Here is a 16,498-nt window from a genome sequence, read left to right as displayed (position 1 = left end):
TTGGTAGGGTAGTTTGCATTCTCAGAAAAACCGAGAAAAGCTGCACACTCATTTGGCCACATTATTCGGAAACCCTGGTGACTGCTATATCGATAATCTGTGAGCAGCAAAAAAAAAAAACATGCCCAGTTTAAGCTGGACAGACTGGGCGTAATCTTGTCACATCCCGTCCTTCTAGTACAGGAAACCTCAGACTTTGTGATAATGAACCTCCCTTTGTAGAGTTGAGAAGTGTCTGTTCTTCCACCCCCACAAATTAAAGAAAGCCTAGGTTTCCAGAGAATTGTAAGTGGAATGACAATTCCACTGTAATCATATTGGTTAATTTTGTAACTATGCTGAGTTAACGGAATGCACTTTCTTCAAAAATACTAAGGACGCTTGAAGTTTTCAGAAAGATGATGCCGAAAAACGAGCCGTGACTGTGGCTCCAAGGTTAGCAATAAAGCACAGAGAAGCAGCCCTGCAGCCTGGTGATCTGTGAGCTCCTGGCTGGGAATGATGAGGCGCTCTGTGAGTTGGACACACCCCTGAGGTGTGCGAACGCTCAGTCAGGATGTACGAAGCAAGTGTTCTCTCTTTCTGAGTGCTGAATTAGGAGTCCTTTCAGAACATGGTGGAAAGCAAAAGGTAGTATAGCAAATTAGAATAGTGTGTTCAGAGGTATGGATCTAATACTATTAAATAGTATTTGTGACATTTCTAATTTGAGTTTTTCATCGGTCAAGATAATTTAAAATGCAGGAACTGAAATTATTCTTAGTTGCATGCAAATGAAGTCAAACTAGAATGAAGCACTTTATTCTTATTTATTCTGCCTTATTATGTTTTAACATGGAAAATGTTCAATGTGAAGGTTTTAGCACTGATATTGATCAAATGATAAGGTCACCCTTAATGCTTTACAGAACAAAACTGACTTCATGTTTAATTAAGGATCCAGTACAACATACAAAACTAGAAAATGATGCAATTTTGTTTTTTCTGCTTGAGCTGCACAGATCCTTCCCTTCACCGGCAATGTCTCTTTCTCATTGTTCAGATCAGATTCTGTTTTGTCACAGAAGATTTCCATGTGATTTATTTATCCATGATTAAAGTGGGAGGCTCTTGTGTGGAAGAAGTTTTATTTTATGAGGTGTGTAGACGGGTGAAACATGAAGGCCGCAGTGACTATCCGGTACAGAAACGCAGGCTAATGGGAGCCCTGGGAGTCTGGCAATTGACTACAGCCTGCAGATTGTTTGCAGCCTGTCAGCAGGACCCTGGGCTTCCACAACTGAAACCCCATTCACTCGCGTTTTAATTGCGTTGAAATTACTGGGGAAACTTGATCCGGGCGCAGTTAAAAAAAAACCCCACCAGCCCAACGAACAGAGGCCGATTCTGTTTTGCCAGCTTAAAGGCATATTCTTTTTGCATAAAAACCCCTCTGTGGAGAGGGCACTCTATACGACAGTCAATAGACCTTTTGGGGAACAGGCCCGGGCTTCTGCGCGCGTGATTTGTAACTCGCTCTGTTGAAAAGCTGAGCGGCGAAGCGAGGATCCGGTGTCCGGCCGCGGCAGGCGGAGCTGTTGAAACCCACGTCAGTAGCGTTCCTTCCTCTGTTTTTTGGGATTTTAAAAGAACGGGCCTTTTTAAAACACAATTCCGAATTTTCTTTATACTGTACAGTTTTTTTTTCCTGGAAAAGAAAGCTATCTGGATTTAAATGGTTTTTCCTCCTGTGTGCTATTTGTAAATGTTTTTGGTACGATTTAGGTTTGGCTTTTCCTTCGTTTAAATTAGCATGTGTTTCGCCAGTCTCTTTTGAGTTCTCAATAAATTGACCACCAGACAGTTCAGCAGTAAAGGTTTGATGAACCTGATCTGATGATTAGAAATTCTTAGCACTTAACTAAGCTGTTGTCAGTGCAGCTTGAATCTGGGCCTTGTGCAGGGCCTGACGCAGACGTTCATGTACAAGACGCTACTCCTTGTAAAAAGCAATAAGGTGGTGTTACGTACAAATCCTGTATAAAGCAGTGACTACTGTTTTTCATAAATTTGCATTTACAAATTACAAGTCTGTGCACCCAGAACACAAATGTGGTATCAGTTAAGCACCACATAATGTGAAAAATATGACATCTTTATTATTATGTAATGGCTTACCTGTAAGGAGTGGGTTGTTAAAGAAAAATTGCTGTAAGAAGCTGTAAGTTATTTAATCCCATTTGTTTGAACATGTATTCCTTGCCTTTAGAGGTCAAAATACACTCAGAGCTTAAGAGCTCTGTTACGAAAAAGCTAATTTGGGATTCAAAGTTGAAAAATGGAAAACAAGAGCTCAGACCCTTTGACTGGCCTCTGTGTTAGATGCAAGACATCAAAAGATTCCCAGAATTTGGCTGCTGTAGGGTTTGGCAGACACAAAGTAGGCTAGGTAGCAGATGGAGGAAAGTTTCATCTGGTCTGTCAACCTCTGCAACTGAATAATCTTTTTCTCCTTCTCCTGTGACTTTGCATGTTCAGCCATAATTGCCTATGTAGTATTAAACATAGCTTCATCTGTGCCTAGTTTACAGAGTATTCCACAAATATCAACAGCAAATTTAACATCTGCTGACAGGTCTAGGTGGCAGGTTTTGGAAGTACAGGAGCAGATCCCTGAGATGTTTTCCTCCCTACTTCACCACCCCTGAAAAAGGATGATGCACACAATTCCCAGCATTAAAACTCTGGTGCTGAAACTGAGAGGAGAGCAAAGGCCTTAGTTGTCATCCCTTTACACTTTACTTACTAGCTTGTGTGCAAGTCATTCCCTGCTGTCAGAGGGAGACCCAAGAGACCATTCCTATGTTTTCAGACAGTCTCATCCTGCCAGAATTTCACAAAGTGCTGAAACTGTGGTCATACATGTGTCAGACATTACCACTGCAGTCCTCATTATGTGTTGAGTTTCTACACATGACCGTTCTCAGCATTATAACGTGCTGCTGCGGCTTTAACAGAGCTTTGCACAGCTTTACACAATCTGGAACAGTTTCTTCTTTTTGTTTTCCGGTACCTGCTAATGGCATAACAGAATAAACTAAAGGTCCTTGGTGCTCACAGCCAGTATGTGGGTATCTATTGTATTGAAGATATGCCACCCACTTAGTAGGTGTTAGTTGGCAGAGGTGTATTCCTATTCCCACTCTGGTGAGCCTGTCTTCACCGGGCAGCTGGGCTCAAATGCGGTTCAGATGTCAACGAAAATATTTACCCTCTCCCACTTCAAGCCTCCACTGAGGCTGAAAAAGTCTGTCTTGTGAACCCGGACAAAAAAGCCCATTTGTTTAGAAACACCGATAATTGCAGCTGTGCTGAGGATAGCAGTGCAGTACCTTAAGGCTTTATGGTTCCCTCACCCACCTCTGCAAAATGATTGTTACTTTTGTGTTTTGTTTGCATTTCTTAAATTGGCTTCTGTACTGTTTTTGTCTTCTGAAGTGCAGTTGTGATTTATCTATAATCCGCGTTTATCTGACATTTAAGGGGGGGGCGCTGTTTGGTGACAGACTGATTGGCTCGAAGTCTTGTGTAACATCCGCTCCTCTTTTCCCACCTTGGAATAAACTCCAGCTCTTTTTGAAAAACGGTTTAAAGTGGGGAAAAAAAATAACTAATTTCATTTCTTCTTTCCCAGCCTGTATTTCTTTCCTCTAGAGAGATTCACATTTATAAGATTACTGTCAACAAATGGGGACCACAGTTGGTTCTGCAGGAAAGCACTTTGAAAATCTGCCTTTTAATGTAGTTGCTTTGTGTCTCCATAGTCCTTTCATTGCTATGTTTGTCATGGAGCTTATATTTCCTGTGCTGTACCCACGCTATAGCAATGCATTCAGTCATTGCATCATCAGCTCTGTTTGTGCACCATAAGCTGGTGTTTTAGCAACTCTGTAGATTTTCAGCTACAGTACTGCTGTAATCGGGTTCAGTATGCTGTTACTGCTGGATGGGAAATACATTTGTCTGTACCAGTGCTACCTGTATCTTGTTAGAGCTCCTACGGCCTTTTTTTGCTCATATTTTGAACTAGAATTAATAATTATTTGCATTTATATAGCAATTTTCACAATTGAAGTGCAGCACCCACTTGCTGACATTCTCAAGCTTGCAGCCCCACTGCACTGACGTTCTCTGCTTGCAGTCCCACTGCACATTTGTTTAAACCTGGAGTGGAACCTGGGACAGTGGGTTTAACCCCTCTGCTCATTGGAAAAAGTCACATGGGGGCTTGAAGTCAGGACCTTAGTTTGATGTCTCATCTAAAGGATTGTACCTCCTCCTGCACAATGTCCCCACTCACTGTAGTGAGGCATTGCTTTGGAAATTCTGGTACAGAGGGATGAGCGCCACCTATTGGTCCACCAACGCTATTTGCAGGAGTGACCTGGATATTCTCGGAGGTCGTCCAGCCTTGCTTAGGTTCTGAGATCAGGTCGCGGTATGGTAAAGTGCAGTATTACCGTTTGTGCTGTGCCAGTAGAGCTTATGATGTCTGTAGTATCTCTTCTAAGGGCCCCTTCAGTCCGTTTCCTGTGTCATGCTTCTGTACTTGGCACCGATTCTAACCCAATGGGTTGGACATGTTGTCTGCTCTGTGATGGAGCTGTTCTTGCTTGAGCTTTGCTGTTGCAAGAGTGCACTTTCTTTATAGGCACACAGCTGTATGATGTAACTAGGAATGACAGCTGGGGCTTCGATTGTGAATGCAGACTGAAGGGCTTGATGATGCTAATCCAAAAAGCTGTGGAAAACTAAGCATACTGATTTTTATTTTTTGCAACACCCATAAAAAAACTCAGGATTTCCATTACATATGCATAACATTAGTTCTAAACAATTCCAATTTGTTCTTGTCATTTTTGGACCTGTGGAGATCACAGGTACAGCAATTTGCTCTCTCAAAGGAAGAGTTTTAGTCACCAGTGAGAACCAACACAGCAAAGTTTGTGCTGTAGGATGAGGGGGTCCAGGCAGGCATAAGAATTGGAAGCTGAAGTGTTCTTTTGGTAGTTGGAGATGTTGAAAAGGCAGCTTACACATTAGGATATGCCTTGCTCTGCATTCCAAATGCATGGTATCAAAGTGATAATTTTCTATCCTTTCATAACAATCCTTTTGCTTTTTGGTGGTGTCTGTCCAAAAGCCAGAAAGAAACAGCAGGCAGAAAACCACTCAGAATGCAAAAGGATCTTTGCCAGACTAAAGTTTTTTTCTTTGTCTTGGGACAGTAACCCTGAATGCAGACCATACAAACATTGTTGCGTAGACGTGTAGTGAGTGTACAGAACTTATATGTGTTGTTAACCCCAAGATTCTCACAAGTTGAAAGAGAAAGCATCAGTTGGGGTGTAATCACTTGCTGATTTGACATTTTGCTGCAAAAAGCTAGTGGCTGGAGCCCAGATTGGATAACAGTTACACTGCCTGCCAAGCCCTTCTGTAATCCAAGTCATGAGAGTGAGAGATGGAGCACTGAGGACAAGTTCATGCAGTGAAGAAATAAAAAAAAAAACAGAAAAGTAGAACCAGACAAGAATAGCACATCAGCTTTGTGTGTTGGATCAACCTTAGTGAGGACCACCAGGCTTCTTAACCACTTGCATGCAGATTGTTGTGAAGTGGATTTGCCAGCCCTCAAGGAATTTCAAGGCATGTTTCTCCCTCCCTGGATGTCTCAAAATTGCCTAAAAATGGCATGAGAGGGATCTGAGCTTTTTATCAGACTTTTCTGCCCAGTACACTTTCGTATCTTTGTACAGTACAATTACATGAAACAGCCTAGCTGCTCTGCGCTTCCCAGAATGTTATTTAAACTCCAGAAAGGCCGGGGGAGGCGGTGGGGAAGGAATTGAATGCAACGAAATTCTTATTAAAACGTGCAAATGAGGCCAATTTTCATTTAGGCCACTTCTGCTGTCTATATGTAGCTTGTCTTGCTGTCTACTGCAGAACTGCAGTTTCCCAGCTCTGCAGTTCATCTGATCCATGACTTTAAATTGGATATGCCCAGGTAATGCAAATAACTGAGGCGTTATGTTATGCCAAGCGCTGTCTGTGAGTGAGACTTGTCAGAGTGAGGAGGGCAAATTCAAAGTGCTCTGCTATCAACACTTTTGGAAGCATCTTGATGTCGCTGTACGTCAGAGAAACTCTTGTGTTTCTGCTGTGTTCCAGCAGATGGGAAAGTGTGTCATGGTCTGGCCGGATACCACTGAAAACATACTGGCAGAGCCTGAATGTCACCTCATCACCACGTGACATGGTCATCTAAAGCCCCTCTCTTTGAAACGTAGTTTTAGATCATTTTTTTTTAACGTCTGGAAAACCTGAACTGAAAACCTGACCTGTTGGCTCCTACAAATTAACTTTCTTGAAAGCTGTAGACATGTATGCGGCGTTGTTCTGCAGTTACAGGGATTAGGTGGGAAAATGAAAAACGCCGCATTTTTGAAAATGAGCTATGACAGGAGCCCAGTGGAAACTAACTTTTTTTTTTTAAACTGTACAAAGGAACTGAATGAGCTGCCTCCACAGTTCTCCGTCAGTCTGGCACAGGCACCCTCCAGAGAATAGTGCCTTCCTGACTAATATCTCGACATCCACCCATGGATCCATGTTTGCAGTGTATCTGTGTGTAAATTTAGGTTTTCCCTGGAATGAAGGAATAACAATATTAAAAACATTCAAAGTCTAACCAAAAAAGTAATCATGCACTTCTTCCTTTTCTCTGTACATACATAACTATGTAGTGGAATAAAGGACATCAATGTTTTGAGACCAGCAAGGATCTCTATATCAGGACTGGAAGTTGCAATGGGTAGTGTAAATACTTCAGAAGTGGAAGTTCCAGTTATTCTTTCCTATTACTATTATATGATTACTATATAATATGAGGATTATAATAACAGAATATAATAGGATAGTAAGAACACTGTTGTATGTGTGAGACTTCACATAATTTATTTTAAACAATATTATCAAGGTCTTGTTTAAAAATGGCAAAGATTTTCATATATATGGCACTAATTACAGTCTTCCATAATATGAAAGACGGCTTAAAACATAAAATGTAATTATAATGCTACAAATAAGGATCCTACAAAAGAGGATTAAAGTGCTAATGGGGTCATTGTTAAAAGATGAGTGATGCAAAACGTTTCTCAGTTTCCTAGCAACAGATCAAAATCCTCTTCTCTCCTTGGAAATTAAAACCTGAAACATGGGATGAACAGAATGGGCGTTGTGCTCATGAGATGGGAGAAAGCGAAGCTGTTGGTGTTGACATTAACCAGGTACAGTCTATAGAAATCCTGAGTGAATTGAGGAGCAGGTGAGGATTAGCTGAGCATGGAGCGTGTTGACAGGGCTGTGCAGTTTCACAGGAAGTACTGTACAAGAGTCCTCTAAATTCTGGGAGGATGTGGTCTCCGTGTAGATTTATGGAATCCCTGATGTCCCATTTCCCAAAGAAAACCAGTGTAATAGAATTATGTGGCATGACAATGGCCAATAAAATGAAATACAATAATATGAACCTAATAAATTAACAAAAAATAATATCATTCAGAATATCCAAGTTCTTTTGTTAATCTTTTTTTTATGGTTTAATCATACATGTGGTCTTGTGCAGAAGCACAGTTAGAAAGGAATGATTAATTTTATTCTATAATCTTTGCAGTGCAGCTCTACAGTAATGTCTACATTACTGTAATGTTATACAGTAATGTCTACCATCTCAGTGTTGCAGGAGACACCAGACGGGCTCAAGGTCTTAAAATGTTTTGCATGGGGGGGAAAAAAACTCCAGATGCTGTACGTTTTAAAATTTAAAGGAACATATAAGTTATTAAATGAAATGCAGCATAAAAAGATCTCAAAAACATTCTGCGGTGATCCTGTATATTGCTTAGCTAATGTATTACACAGTATAAAGAGGTTATTGCATCTATAGATAAAATGTCATAGTTCCCTCCTTGGTAGTCATCTTGAATAGAGTGGGCTACGAAGGGACCTCAGTCACGTATTCAGAATTCTCAAATGTATTTACATAGTCAGCCCAAATGTGAACTGGAAGACCCAAGTTGATACTACATAGTCATTCATTCAAAACGGAGAACACGTCATATTTCTTTACCCAAAGGGTTGCTGGGGTCTGGAGCAGGCTGCCCAGCCTTGTTGTCAAAGCCAGTACCCCGGCTTCATCCAGAAACCCCTGGATGAGATCCTTGGATCGATTGGCTGCTAGCGGATGGACGGAATGGCCTCTACTGATTGTAAACTGTCCTTGTGATGCAACATCTGGATTTTGGCTCAAAAACAGGGATGAGCAAATCACATTTTGATCCGCAAAGCTGCCAAGGCTTTTCCACCACAACCATCCACAGGTTGGAAGTTAAAATCCGAGCCATTTTGTGCTTTACTAGTAATAGGCAGTTGTGTGCAAACGTTTTATAGGCACAGATAGGAAGTAGAGGTTTCTCTTTTTTCAATGTTGTGGGGATAATTTGTACAAGTGCCTGCATTGTGTAAAAGCTGAAGAGGACTCACAGTGCAGTGGAGGTCTTTTTCCCCATCCTGTGAATTACTCACATTGTTCAAATACATTGTCTTTACACGAGGCGGCAGCTCCATTTCTGAAGACTGGCTGCTGAGGGCAGGGGTGCCTGGGTCTGGCAGCATGTCTGCGGCAGCCATTTACCTCTGCCTGGAGCTGTGTTCGTATCTCTCAAAGGGTCAGAAAACTCCTGCAAAGCTGGAAAAGTGGGGGTTGAGTGCCAGAGAGGGGAGAAGGGGGTAAGTGTGGTGGGGCGCCCATCAGTAACTGAATGGATTATTCATTTTGTGTCTTTGGGTGCAGTGGAGAACGTTCAGCTGAACCTGGCCCTGCAGACGGAGAACAAAGGTTCCCTTGTGCCGGGAGGAGAGCTGACCGTGTGCCTGGACGGGCTGGCTGTTGATCTGGGAAGTTTGCCTAATGGCAGCGCTGTGACGGACAGTAAGTGCCGAGCTGCCGACGCGCACAAGACCCGCCACGCCCGCGCGCAGTGGGAGCCCTGCCGTTCAGCGCGCCGTCTTCTCGGCGCTGGGAGTGGAGGATGGAGCAGGCACAAACACCGGGCCTCACGTGTTCCGCAGGCCCCCCGGCACCCCTTCGTGCAGATGGGGGGCGGAGGTGGGTAAGGTGGAGGGGCTCCCTGTGCTTGACACGCCCACACGCCCCCCTGCAGGTACCCCGCTGCCTCTTGCATACCGACATCTCTCCTCTTCACAGGACTGCGCAGACGTGGGCAGTGGACACAGGCACTCAGCCATGTGGCCACGACACAGATAAACACAGGAGTTTGGACTCTAGCTGTACAGATGCCACAGGGGATGTTTGCTGCTAGTCCAAAAGATCAAATTTAGCCGCAACAGTGTACGTGCCTTTTACAACTTAAGGAAAGATAAATTGGTCGTACTATTTTGTCTTTATCAGACGCAGCAAGCAATATGCACTTTATAGGCAGGTCTTGCACTGTTTTTGTTGTAGATCTGCCAAGGCAAGGCAGTGTCGCAGCACTTCTCTGGCGCACCGGGGATTAATGCAGGAATATGCGTATTCACTCCAGCTGTTTTAGTGCTTAAAAAAGTAGAGGTTTGTTTATCTTGTGACAAAAGTAAGGGCAAACTTCACACTGTAATAATTCCTTTTCAGATCTGTGTAGGACCTTTGGGTCTTTGAAGGCAGCAGCTATTAATAATGCCGTTATTAATTTTATTATTTACTGCATGTGTCATAAGCATAATTTATGTTATGATTCACTTTGTTTTCATTTCTGTTTAATCTCTACTTAACCACGTTAATGGCTTATTCTGGCAGTAACAGCCTCATTAGAAACTGTAAAAGGCCAATTTCCAGGGGAGTAAAAGATGATTAAAAACATGCCATGCCAAAAAAATGTAACGGAGAAGCAGTGCATTGGTTTTTTCCAGGAAGAGTGCAAACAGCCCCTAAAACAGGTGGAATTGACCATATTTCACATGCTGCATCTGCGTCCAGGTGTTTAAGTGTGCTTTGTAACCCTGCATGATACACAAGGTTAAGCTGCCAGATATGAGTATTTGCCTACTCTTTTTAATGCTTGTTGCTTTATTGCATTGGTCTTCTCTTTATAGTGATAATCTAAATAGCAGTCAATAGTTAAAATTACAGAGCACTCTTTTAATAGGATAATTGGACACTTTTATTGAGAAAGTGCTCTTTCAGGCAGGATATAACGGGGCTGACTGGCTGTGTCATATTTTGCTTCTTTTCCAAAAACTGGTCTCTTTGCAGTTAACTGTCAATTTAAAGTTAATAATCCTACTCGTAAGCTCTACAAGAGAGCTTTGATGCAGTCGAAGCCAAGATCTTCATTATTTTTTGCCTGTAAGGTCAGAATATCATTAAGAACAAATTAGCATGAATCAGAAGCTTAACCTTTAGAACTGGATTTGTTCTGTCTCCCTGATTGATAAAGATAAATCTTAGAATATTACAGCCCAGTTGGAAGGCAGTGATCAGACAAGATGTTCACTGCAGAACAATAAAAATGCCACATACTGTATCATTTTTTTATCGTTAGCCTGTCTGCTGTCTGAATGGCACTATAATAACAGTACTTGGATTTGTCTTGGAGTCATTTTAACCAGTGTTGGTTTTTGACGTCTCGGTAATGACATCTAATGATTTCTCTGGTTTGAGATTACTGGAACACTGGGCCTTGTCTGAGTCTGGGGTTCAGTTCTCGCTTGATTAAGGCTTCAGCAAAAAATAAATAAACATGCCTCACTTTTATCCAGCTAAAAATACATCTATTTGTCCCCTATATACTGATTTCACTTAGACTCCTTATAGTTAATTTGTAGCTGTGCAAAAGCTTTGCCAAGTCTCAACTATTGTTGCTTTGCAATACTCAAGAATCTGTAAAACTAATTCGTTGATCATTTCAAAGTGAAGAGAAGGGTAGTGCTCTGGCCTAGTTGTACATAACTGTCTTGTTGAAGATAAATTTATTTTTGGAATCTTTTCTGATTCTTTTGAGCATTATTTGAGTGGGACTGTCATTTCTTGGAATTCTGCCATACCGGTTAAGATGAATTCAGCTACCTTATGGAATTTACTGATTGCCAGTTTTTCTGTTTGGGGTTTCTGGATGTCATGCTGTTGTTTGGGGAAAAAAAAAATGTTCTGACATTAATTCCAAAATTGTAGCATTAATGAAAAGGCAATCTTTAAAAAACAACAGCTTGGTATTTTGCTGTACTTGTAGAAAATCTTACTTTCTCTGCTGCTCAAGAGAATGACGGTCTGAAATTATTGAAACTAAATCAGGTACTGAAAATACTGTTTTAAAAATTAGATATTTAAATTGCACCTTCTTGCAAGGAAATAAACTGATTTTATTTTTCATCTCATTAAAGTGTAGCTGTAAAACAGTTATATTGCATTGCAAAACATATCTTGGCAGCACTCATCTCCTGCCTTCATATTCTGCTTATCTTTTTTACTCCTTCCACACCCTTGCTCTCCTCTTCCTGTCTCTTCTTTCTCGTCCGCGGTCATCTGAGTCTTTCTGCACCATTGGTTTGTTGCAGTGCAGTGTACCCTCGATCTGTTAGACGAGATCTTATTTGCTCTTTAGTTCTGAGGTGGATGTTCCTATGACCCCTGTGGGCCTGAGGGTAAGACTCTTACTGAGTGCCCATACATAGCTGTGGAGTGGCCTTCTGCAGGGTACAGCACTGCTTATACACCAATAGAGGGTAGCAGTGATGTCAGTGAGAAATTCATTGCTCTTCCAGTTGGTGTTCAGACTGAAGAGTGATTCTCTCCCTATCTGATCTGCTTGTCATTGTCCACATTTTAGGATTAATATATTTAGACTTAACCTTCAACCCTTCCTGCAGTTTTCCATATGCAGTATGACACAATAGTATGCTAGTTTTTTAAGAATTCAATTCAACTTTATTGTCATTAAACTTACACAGGTGCATAGTATAATGAAAAGTGTTTCTCATTAGTCACTCAGGTGCAGTATATAAATAGGACAGAAGATGAGACAATAGACAGTTACACAATAGCAATAACAGTAACATGTAATAACATAACATAAATAACATGTAATCGAAAACTGTGCAAAATTCCGCAAACAGAGAAAATTTAACAGGACAAAAACAGTGCAAGGTAATTCTTGGAACAGTGCAAAAAAAAAAAAAAAAGGATAGTATGGTTAAAAGTAGTATGGTTAATTAATAAATATTAAATATTATTATGCCTGTTACAATTTTACTGGGCTATCGAGGGGACAGTACAATTTTGGCTTACATGTGTGTGTGGTGGTGTAGGAGTACAGTGGTTGTGGGTACAGGAAGACGTTAGGAGAGATCATAATAAGGTGGAAGGGAGTGGGGGCGTCACCAACTTGACAGCTCTGGGGAAGAAGCTATTTTGGAGTCTAGTTGTGTGTGACTGGAGTGACCGGAACCTTCTGCCAGATGGTAGGGGAACAAACAAGTTATGACCAGGGTGAGTGGGGTCAGACATAATTTTGGTGGCTTTTTTCAGACTCCTGGTGTTGTATATTTCCTGGATGGATGGTAAGGCACTGCCGATGATGTGTTGGGCAGTTTTGACCACCCGCTGTAGTGCCTTACGGTCGGATGCAGTGCAGTTGAGAAGTACTGATCTTTCTTTTTGAAAGATAATATGTGCACTTGACAGGAGAAAAAAGTGTTAGAGGCGATAAATATCACCATCAACACCCCAAGGACGTTGATAACTTGTAAGTTTTCAAAATCCTGGGGGTGTTGATGGTGATATTTATAGCTGAAATTAAACTATTTGATTTTCCTTATTTTTTACTTCCCAAACATAGTGAACAGTTAAAGTTTTACATGCTCAAGTGTCTAAGCATTGGGCTGAAAGAGCAGGTTAAAATGGATTTTTTTGTTTGCGTTCATGCTGTCAGAGGAACGTTTATGTGTAATTTGTTTTTCAAATGGTGTAATTGGGGGTCTTGATCTCGTATAGCACAGAACAGTGAAGTCCAGTGATCCTTACACAGAGCAAGTTTCTTCTTAGATTTTGACTTAATGGGTGACCTATGGCTCTACAGTGTCACACAGTATTATGGAGAGAAAATGATTCTCTTAAGTCTGAATGGCTGCTTTCTTAAAAAGGGACTGGTGATTTTTTTTTCCCCATTTCCTGGTTTACCCACATGAGGACATTATTAATTTGCTCATAAACAGACTTTTGTTATCAAAAGAGCTGTGGGGTAGCTTTGCTTTACTGATCTGGCAGAGCGGTTTTAACATACAGTACCAGCAATCCCTGTATATCATCGATGACTGGAGACCCAGGTTTTGGCCTGTTTTGCACCCGAACCTAATGTAGGAGAAATTGCTCTCAAAGATCCAGGAAGTCTTAAAGAAAATGATCCAATTATTTGTTTCTGTCTTGGTCATTATCTGGAGAAGCAATGACATTTCCTTGTCTGCTTCAGAATAAAACAAAATAGGCATTGAGGAAAAGAGGTGATGTTTTCATTACAAGTTTTGTTTCAGTGTGTGGTGTGCATACTGTGTCCCAATTCATGGTATTTTATACACATGTGCTCCTTCGTCACATTAGTGGGATCTGGTGTCCTAATTTTTGGCTCAGCTGAATTACCATTAATTTACTGTATTAAATATTAAGTAGGGGTTTAACCCCAGCATCCTGGCCAAATTTCCCATTGGCCCTTACCAATCATGGCCTCCTAATAATCCCCATCTCTGAATTGGCTTCATTACTCTGCTCTCCTCCCCACCGATAGCTGATGTGCCCCCTACTGGCCCCTCTAATACCTCTTCCAGCAGTAACCTTAGTTGTTCCCAGGAGGTCTCATATCCAGGTACTGACCAGGCTCACACCTGCTGAGCTTCAGTGGGTTGCCTGTTGTGAGCTGCAGGGTGATGTGGCTGCTGGCAATTTGTGTTATAGAGTCTTGAAAAACGAGGCAAGAAAGGTGCACTGTGTGTTAAAGGATTGTGGGGGGGGGGAAAGCAACTTGAAACGGAACCAGTAAGACAGACCGATGGGCATTCTGCAGTTGTTTTTAAGGCAACGGAGCAGAAAGGTAATGTGTGATTTGATCATTCTTCTTGCCTTCAGAACCGCAGCAGAGCGATGGCCATGGTATCCGTCGGACCCAGAGTGAGGATTCACCGCCCTCGAGCTCCGGCAGCTGTTCTGGCCCCAGAGGAAGGTGGGTACTGTATCCACACGTGTCAAACCACAGCTGTTCCCCGGACAGGAGCAGCCGTCCACAGAATCCTCAGGGAACCTCCTACACCTTTTATCAGTAACAGCTTAGAAGTCTTCTGAAATCTTTGAAACCTGAAAGATGAGTAGTTTTTAACAGAGGCCTATGTGACTTCAGTGACATCAGAGAGACCTGCCACTCCTTTATTCAGTGCTCAGTATAACTCTCCTGCTGGACACAGGGGGGCTGTATAAAGAATACAATAAGTCAGCGGATGATGATTGCCATGTTCTTTTAAAAAATATTTAACAGGCAGATAAACGGTGTTAATTAGAAGTTCACAGGCAGATAAGGATGGCAGAAATAAAAGTTGAAAGGTAGAATCTGCACACACTATTACACACCTTAATTTGATGAAGAAACATGGGATCTTTTTGCAGATGAAATGAATGGCATGATGGCATGAAGGAAATGAATTCTAATAAATCCTGTAGGTGCCTAAATGTGAAATTCTGAGGCTTGTGAGGAAAATAGGAAGCATTTTCCTCTCTGTAAGCATATTCTGCTTGAGGAATTCTCCAAGCTGAATCTGGAGTAACTCCCTGTCTGGTGAATGGTGTGGGATGGTTTTTCTTCATGCTATACAGACAGGAGGAGGGCATTTAAAGGGGACTTGAACTGGGAATAGCCGAACAGTGCAAAAGCTTGATCCCAGCTGTTCTGGCGTGTTGACAGTCTTGAATCACAGGCTTCCTCCGTTAACAGATCTTCTCACCAGCCCGGCCTGTTTGCTCCATGCTCCCAGGCTTTACATTGCGCTGGTCTGTGGGACCGCGGGCAGAGTCACAGCCCTCAGATTATTTTGTGGTCATCACAGAGCCGGCCAGTGGCTGGTCAGGACGCTGCCGTTCTCCCGTGACGGCTGCTGTCTGACATCTACACTAGGGATTAAACAAGGGAAGGGTTAAGGCTGAAGGGATGTGGGAAGAAATTTGGGAGGTGGTATTGTTTTTGATTGAAAACTGTCTTGAAAGCCTAAAGCCTGCCGTCTGCATTTTAATGTTATGTCGTGTTCTGGTCCCTGGATCTGAGGGGAATGCCAGGGGTGGACTTGAGTGACCTGATTAAACCGGGCTTGCAGTCTTGCAGTTTTAATGGCATATTGTCTGTAGTTCGGTTTTACTTATGAAAGATGGTGGAAAAGGAAAAATATTAATATAAACAACTTACTATATGCTATTGTATCTTGTCAATGCTGCAAAATATTATGTAAGAATATACTAGTGTAGCTGTCATATGTATTGTGGTTCTTGCTAAGGTGCAAGAATGAGGAGCCTTAGTTTTAGTCTTGGCTAAAGACTGGAGTTGAAGTTGTTCATGGAAGCTCTCACACAGAGAACACTCATACGGGGAGATTTCTCCTTTTTTTCCCCAAACGTGTCATAAACATCATTGTTCTGCATCAGCATCTATATTACAACCTTGCACAAAATAACGGACTGGACCACCAGCTGCTGCTGTTTGCTCCCTGTTGTGCATTGTGCTTTGTATTGTCACTTACACATTCACTCTCAAAGTCAAAGCTGCTTATTTTAAGGAGAGTGCTGTGCATACTATTTGGGTACCCGTAAACTATTGGTAAAACACAACTTCCTTCCGTTCCAAGTGGAAAAACATTTTCCAAGGAATGTGAAAATTAGCAACAAGATACAGTGGATTGGACTGAGACACCTTTCAAACACATGCCCCCAGCTCCCTGAAACAGGACAGGAAAAAGTACCCACTCAACTTCTGAATTTCCCACGTTTCCCACTCCTGCTTCAGAGAGTGATTCATTGTCTTTGTTTGGTTGGAGAAGATTTAGTCAGGCGGGAGTCATGATGATTCATGGATCTCTCCCTCTGGAGTTTTGGCCACGAAGGGAAAAATCTGTTTGGTTACCTACAGTTGTAGGTTTCATAGACTGTGTCTGCCACCTCTGAAAAATGACACCGCGTGACTGCATCTTTCTGAAGGAGAAAGGTACACAGAGGTCTTCTTGAATTCTGGGAGGTGGGTATCACATTTCTCTGTGTGCTGTGAAATGCTTAAGAAGTTTGATTTTGGCATGCTGGTGTCATAACGGCTTGTCTGTTCAGTGGTGTACCCAGTTACCACATGCAGTAAGCTTATTGTGCAGCTCGTGAACAGAA

The 16,498-nt window shown here is 42.0% G+C and overlaps 1 protein-coding gene across 2 annotated transcripts in view; it reads left to right on the top strand.

Annotated features, from left to right (window-relative positions):
- Positions 1–16,498, top strand: part of wwp2 (WW domain containing E3 ubiquitin protein ligase 2) — a 125,982-nt gene that overhangs the window by 14,093 nt on the left and 95,391 nt on the right. For both annotated transcript variants that reach the window (XM_088938633.1, XM_088938632.1), the window contains exons 5-6: positions 8,897–9,034; positions 14,216–14,309. In XM_088938633.1, coding sequence (XP_088794759.1) covers positions 8,897–9,034; positions 14,216–14,309 — 232 coding nt within the window. The remainder of the gene's footprint in view (positions 1–8,896; positions 9,035–14,215; positions 14,310–16,498) is intronic.

The sequence above is a fragment of the Atractosteus spatula genome, chromosome 21 (assembly GCF_055471065.1).
Source record: "Atractosteus spatula isolate fAtrSpa1 chromosome 21, fAtrSpa1.hap1, whole genome shotgun sequence".
NCBI lineage: Eukaryota > Metazoa > Chordata > Actinopteri > Semionotiformes > Lepisosteidae > Atractosteus > Atractosteus spatula.
Note: the sequence above shows the minus strand (reverse complement) of the source record. Positions and strands in the feature narration are given on the sequence as shown.